The 6,618-nt window shown below is 53.2% G+C and overlaps 1 protein-coding gene across 2 annotated transcripts; it reads left to right on the top strand.

Annotated features, from left to right (window-relative positions):
• The first annotated feature begins 1,888 nt into the window (after positions 1-1,888).
• TFF1 (trefoil factor 1) lies at positions 1,889-6,128 on the top strand. 2 transcript variants are annotated; one of them, XM_008977591.5, is made up of 3 exons: positions 1,889-2,013; positions 5,009-5,161; positions 5,915-6,128. In XM_008977591.5, the coding sequence occupies exons 1-3, from the start codon at positions 1,929-1,931 to the stop codon at positions 5,929-5,931; spliced, it is 255 nt and encodes an 84-aa protein (XP_008975839.1). In that variant the 5' UTR covers positions 1,889-1,928; the 3' UTR covers positions 5,932-6,128. The 2 variants fall into 2 exon arrangements, with proteins under 2 accessions (XP_008975839.1, XP_034803832.1); XM_034947941.3 differs by having other exon boundaries at positions 1,912-2,013; positions 5,009-6,094.
• Positions 6,129-6,618: the final 490 nt, after the last annotated feature.

Below are 6,618 nucleotides of genomic sequence, written 5' to 3'. Positions count from 1 at the left end.
CCCTGGTTAATGAATATTTATTTTGCTTTTCTTTCCCTCCTTTCCTTCCTTCCTTCTTTCCCTGTTTCCAGCTGTTACAAACAATGCTAAAAAGAATATCTTTGCCTGTGTTTTCTTCTGCCCAAGTATGAACATGTTTCTGGGATTAAGAGACCAGGCCTGGAAACAGAAGAATTTGCTGAGCTGTAAAATCTGTATGGCTTAAACCTCACCGAACACTGCCCACCTTTTCTCCAAATGATTGTGCAATTTACATCCCATTTCCAAGAGCCCCCATTTTGATCCGAGAAATTAGAGCAGGGAAAACCACCGTCACTATGAGCACCACCCTGGGCTTGGTGCCCCCGTCCTGTTTTCAATAAACTTAAGCTGACCACAGAGGACACCAGGCCTTGGCCCCTCCCTGGGTCCTGCGGTCAGGCCCCTCCTGGAGACCCTGGCCCAGGAGTGGAGACCCCGGCGCAGGAGTGGCAGCCCTGGAGGAGGGGCTGGGTCCTGGGATGGAGCGAAGAGGAACATGGCCGCCCCCATTCTGGCCCAGGCTCCCCTCCCAGAGGGGCTGCAGAAATGTACTGACTAGGTCACCCAAGAAAAGAAAGTACCTTTGTTAGGCTAGCATGCATTCCCCTCAGGGCCTAATTTCTCACTGAAGAAGAAAAGATTTCTCCTGTTGTCCATTTCTTCATGCAGCTCTTCAACAGCTGTTTTTCGAATGCCAATCAAAGCCACTGTTCTAGGGTCTGGGGCCACCTCAAGGCACTAGGAGACGAGGACCCCTGCTCCCATGCGCCCTCCCGTCTGCTGCAGGGAGGAGTGCAATGAATAAATAACCAACATAATGTGTCAGTCACTTGTTTTATCCAGCAGGAGGTAATAAGAGCTATGAAAGAGAAAGCTCCAAGCAGGGGAGGGGAGTGAGGCATGGTACAGGAGAGCAGGAGGCTGTCCTCTGAAATACAGGAGTCCAGGGGACTAACTGGGAAGGCGTGGGAGGGGGAGGGAGGGAGCCCCATAGACACAGGGGAGTGAACCACGTTCACTCTGTCAGTTTTTGATGGCAGCTCGTATATACTATTTTTTTCTCCCTCCTGCCCCCAGCCCCTCCCAGAAGGAGACTTAATCTGTCGCTCAGGCTGGAGTGCAGTAGGGTGATCTCGACTCACTGCAACCTCCGCCTCCCAGGTTCAAGTGATTCTCCTGACTTAACCTCCAGAGTAGCTAGGATTACAGGCACCCGCCACCATGCCTGGCTAATTTTTGTATTTTTTTTTGTAGAGACGGGGTTTCGCCATGTTGGCCAGGCTAGTCTCAAACTCCTGACTTTAAGTGATCCGCCTGCTTTGGCCTCCCAAAGTGTTGGGATTACAGGCATGAGCCACTGCGCCAGGCCTACAATTTCATTATTAAAACAATTCCACTGTAAAAGAATTAGCTTAGGCCTAGATGGAATGGGCTTCATGAGCTCCTTCCCTTCCCCCTGCAAGGTCACGGTGGCCACCCCGTGAGCCACTGTTGTCACGGCCAAGCCTTTTTCCGGCCATCTCTCACTATGAATCACTTCTGCAGTGAGTACAGTATTTACCCTGGCGGGAGGGCCTCTCAGATATGAGTAGGACCTGGATTAAGGTCAGGTTGGAGGAGACTCCCATTGGAAAGAGGGACTTTCTGAATCTCAGATCCCTCAGCCAAGATGACCTCACCACATGTCGTCTCTGTCTATCAGCAAATCCTTCCATGTAGCTTGACCATGTCTAGGAAACACCTTTGATAAAAATCAGTGGAGATTATTGTCTCAGAGGATCCCCGGGCCTCCTTAGGCAAATGTTATCTAAAGCTCTTTAAGCAAACAGAGCCTGCCCTATAAAATCCGGGGCTCGGGCGGCCTCTCATCCCTGACTCGGGGTCGCCTTTGGAGCAGAGAGGAGGCAATGGCCGCCATGGAGAACAAGGTGATCTGCGCCCTGGTCCTGGTGTCCATGCTGGCCCTCGGCACCCTGGCCGAGGCCCAGACAGGTAAGGCGTGCTTCTTCCTGCTCTGTGGGGCCACAGCCAGCTCGGGCAGCCTCCGCCAGGAGCCACTGTTTTACATACATATTTTTGAGCACCTGTTTTGTGCCAGGTGCTGTTCTAGGCCCTTAAAAGTATATCCAATTTACAGGATCGGCAAAAGCAGGTGGAGAGTAAAGCAGGGTGGCAGGGCCCCCGGAGACCTTCGAGAAGTGCGACGAGGAGGGGGCTGCCTTCAGTCGGGGCTGTTTTCCTGTGTTAGGAAGACTATACAATCCTCCCAAGTGTCATGTTTCAAAGAGGAAGTGTTGGCGTGGGGTCTCAGAATAGTGCTTTTGAGTGTTCATGCCAACGTCTCCCCCAGGGGCAGACCCTCCCAAGGCCCATCCAGATAGGCCCAAATGCCCGTCCCAGTGATGGCCACCTGGGAGACCCTCTCCCACAGGCCCGAATGCCCGTCCCAGTGGTGGCCAACGGGGAGACCCTCTCCTACAGGTTCCTGGGCTCCCCTGGGATCCATGCTCTGGGAGTCAAAGCCACCTCTCTCATGAGTGCGTGGCTGGCAACCCATATTCCCTGGTGTTGTCAAGTGGATCGGTTGCCCTGGGTCCTTCTAGGGAGTGGAGGAGGAGGCCATTCTTGCTTCCTTGGGAAGTGTTTGCATCTCAACTCCTTTACCTGCAGAATGGATCAACGGTCTGCCCTAGGGCTGTCAGGAAATGCTGTGTGGCAGCATCTGCGACTTGCACTTTGCCAGCTGCGGGGAGCTGAATAACTTACTTGCCGTTGTTAGGTACAGTTTCAAGGTGGGGGCAGGAGAAAGGGCTTTCCACGTTTCCAAAGCAAGGGTTTCCAGAGAGGCCTGAAGAGGGAGCGCCCAGTGGTGCTGTCCGTGCCCCCACTGCCCTCCAGCCACCTCTTGATCGCTGCTGTGGGGTACCAGGCCTGAGGGGTGGGCTTGGGCAGCATAGAAGAGCAGCCAGCATTGGGCTGCAGTGGGAATACCCCCAAGCCCATGGCAGGGAGCGGGGGAGCTTTGGAACCCGAGAGAGGAAGTGGCCTCGGTGTACAGAACGAACTGGGTGGGTCCCCGTGCTGGCCACCCCCAGGCCCATCTGCCTGCGCCCTTGCCCCCACCCCAGCCCCCAGCTCTGCCCCCTGTGCTGTGGGATCACAGAGGCCGTGGCAAACTCCTCTCCCCACCCCACACACCCTCTGGCTCAAGGCTCAGAGCGTCTTTGCGGGTCACTCAGGTCCATGATCCTGTTACAACTGAAATCTAGAAAATTGTGATTACAGTTTAGTGCATTAGTGTGTGTAAACCATTTCCATTTATTTCCATCATGCGACAAAGCGGGTGGGCAAGACAGAGTCTGCCGGAGGCAGAGCGCCGGGGCTGGAAATCTTCCTCCCTGCGGAGGAAACCCCCCCAACCCCCAGGATGATGATCCTCCCTCACCACGGGGCCTCTCTTGACCCCCACAGTGACCCGGGGGTGGGTGATGATCACCTTCACTTCGCGACGGGTCCAGACCCCAGGAGGGCAAGGTTCCCATGGAAGCTGCTGGGCAGCGGGAGGTGAACACGGATCCTTCCCAGCAAGCCAGGAACACTTTCTCCAAAGACAGCTCGAGGCAGTCCCCGATAGCAAAGCAGACAAGAGAACAGCCCCTCTCGGCCTCCCCTGGGGCGCCCTCACCTGAGCCAGTGTGGCCAGACTGAGTTCCTCCCCTCCTATGCCCCAAGACAGGGACAGGGACCGGAGGGTGCTCTGGGCTCCTCTTTCACCCCCTGCTGCAGGCTGTCAACCACCAGATCCTAATAGGTTGCTTTCTGAGACCTTTGATTCCGCGGAGCTCAGAGCCTGAAGCTCTGGTGTTAGAACCTCTTGCATAAGATCCTGCGGCAGCCCCCAGCCAGCCCCATCTGTCCACGTGTCTTCCTCCTCTAGATCCCTTTCCTCACTGCCCTGCTTCAAGCTGTTTCACAGCTTGTACCCTCCGTCGGCAACTAGACCACCCCACCCGGTCCTCTCACCTTACCTGCAATGGGTTTCCACCTCCTGAACACACCTGGGTCTCTGGAATGGCCTTTGCCCATGCGGCTCCATCTTCACCTGGTGAACCTCCTCCTGCAGGGAGCCCCCCTGCTTTGTTCAGCCTGCTTGTCATTGGCCTCTCCGGGGAGTGCCCTACCCCCGTGGTTACCCTGGGCACCCTGGGACGATGGCCTTGCGTTGTCTCGCACATGTTCTTGCCTTTCTCCTCCATCAGATCCTTAGACTCTTTTTTTTTTTTTTTTTGAGATGGAGTCTTGCTCTGTCACTCAGGCTGGAGTGCAATGGTGCGATCTTGGCTCACTACAACCTCTGCCTCCTGGGTTCAAGTGATTCTCCTGCCTCAGCCTCCCAAGTACCTGGGATTACAGACGTGTGCCACGATGCCCGCCTAATTTTTTGTATTTTTAGTAGAGATGGGGCTTCACCATGTTGGTCAGGCTGGTCTTGAACTCCTGACCTCAAGTGATTCACCTCCTTCGGCCTCCCAAACTGCTGGGATTACAGGCGTGAGCCTGGGCCCAGATATTTAGACTCTTATTAATGACTTCTCTGGTTTTAATTTCTGGGTCTCTCTCACCTGGCACAGTGCCTGGCTTTTGCCATGATAGCTCCCGCTTCTCATGCACACAAATGGTGCTCAGTAAATATTTATGTATTGAGTAAAATTTAATAATCATTTGTTGAAATTAAAAAGTGAATAAATAAGTTACCTAGAAAGATGCAAAGTCCACAAACCCGGGGCACCTTGCATTTTCCCTGAGCTTAATGTTTGCACATCAGGATGTGAGGACCACGTCTCCCTCTCATGTCCTGAGGGTTTTATATCTGCCTCACTGGACAGTTGCTGATGTCATTGGAGAAGGAAGCTGGATGGGTGTGTGCATGATAACATCAAGGAATTCAGCCCACAACTTACTTTGCTTCTTACCTGTGCACTTTCAGAGACGTGTACAGTGGCCCCCCGTGAAAGACAGAATTGTGGTTTTCCTGGTGTCACGCCCTCCCAGTGTGCAAATAAGGGCTGCTGTTTCGACGACACCGTTCGTGGGGTCCCCTGGTGCTTCTATCCTAATACCATCGACGTCCCTCCAGAAGGTATGGCCTTTTTATACCATGGGTTCTGAAGATTTAGAATTAGTTAGAAAAGTCATTTAAGACTACAGAGGCTCTGATCAGCATCACCAGCTATGCCTTTACCCAGAGTCACGGCCGCCAGTGGTGGTGCAATGGGGTAGCCTGAGTCAGGCTGCATTTAGGTCCAGGAATAGAAAGGCAGGGCTAACGGACTTGGGAAGAAACCCGATTTCCCCCCGGCTTCTCCTCACATCTCTAACTAAAAGCCTGTGAAGAGCCACTGTTGGTAACGCTTTCTAGCTTGCCTAGGATAGAGGGGGAAGGCATGACAAAATCTGAAGACAGTTCATGTATTCTTTTTTTTTTTTTTGAAATGGAGTCTCGCTCTGTTGCCCCTGAGCTGGAGTGCAATGGTGCGATCTTGGCTCACTGCAATCTCTGCCTCCTGAGTTCAACCTCAGCTTCCTAGTAGCTGAGATTACAGGCGTGTGCCACTACGCCCAGCTAATTTTTTTTGTATTTTTAGTAGAGACGGGGTTTCACCATGTTGGCCAGGCCGGTCTTGAACTCTTGACCTCAGGTGATCTGCCCGCCTCAGCCTCCCAGAGAGCTGGGATTACAGGCATGAGCCACCGTGCCCGGCTGACAGTTCATGTTTTCTAAAGAATGTGCCTATTGATACTTTAAAGTAAAAACTCTGTAATTGTTTAAATGTGAAAGAAAATATTTATCCTCACTAAAGCATCTCTTCCTCCCTCCCCCTCACCCCTGTAGAGGAGTGTGAATTTTAGACACTTCTGCAGGGATCTGCCTGCATCCTGACGCGGTGCCGTCCCCAGCACGGTGATTAGTCCCAGAGCTCGGCTGCCACCTCCACCGGACACCTCAGACACGGTTCTGCAGCTGTGCCTTGGCTCACAACACAGATTGACTGCTCTGACTTTGACTACTCAAAATTGGCCTAAAAATTAAAAGAGATCGATATTAATCTGTGCTGTTCATTCTTTTAAAGAATATGAATGATTTTCCTTTCTTTGAAAGTGAAGCGCAGCGTTTCGCCCTGGGCTCTCGCAGAGGTTCTGCATCTTCTGGGCTTCCTGAGCTGGGATACAAGTGGGCAGCTGAGTGCAGAAAGCAGGGATGGTGGGGTGTACAGCAGGATGGTGGGGTGTGTAGTAGGATGGTGGGGTGTACAGTAGGACAGTGGGGTGTGCAGTAGGACGATGGGGTGTACAGTAGGACGGTGGGGTGTACAGTAGGACGGTGGGCTGTGCAGTAGGATGGTGGGGTGTGCAGTAGGACGGTGGGGTGTGCAGCAGGACGGCGGGGTGTGCAGCAGGACGCAAGTCCAAGCCGCACTCTTGTCCAGGCATGAAAATGGACACCGACTCCCCTGGCATTTCTTAACTATTCACCGTGGATGCCCCAGCGACCAAGTGATACAAGTTACCTTTCCGTTTATTTGCTTTCCCACATAG

Source organism: Pan paniscus, chromosome 22 (genome assembly GCF_029289425.2).
Source record: "Pan paniscus chromosome 22, NHGRI_mPanPan1-v2.0_pri, whole genome shotgun sequence".
Classification (NCBI taxonomy): domain Eukaryota; kingdom Metazoa; phylum Chordata; class Mammalia; order Primates; family Hominidae; genus Pan; species Pan paniscus.
Note: the sequence above shows the minus strand (reverse complement) of the source record. Positions and strands in the feature narration are given on the sequence as shown.

Excerpts from the sequence above, each read along its gene's own strand:
- TFF1 (XM_034947941.3), top strand. The coding sequence starts at position 1,929 with ATGGCCGCCATGGAGAACAAGGTGATCTGCGCCCTGGTCCTGGTGTCC. Across the intron at positions 2,014-5,008 it reads CCTGGCCGAGGCCCAGACAG|AGACGTGTACAGTGGCCCCC; the intron begins GTAAGGCGTGCT and ends GTGCACTTTCAG.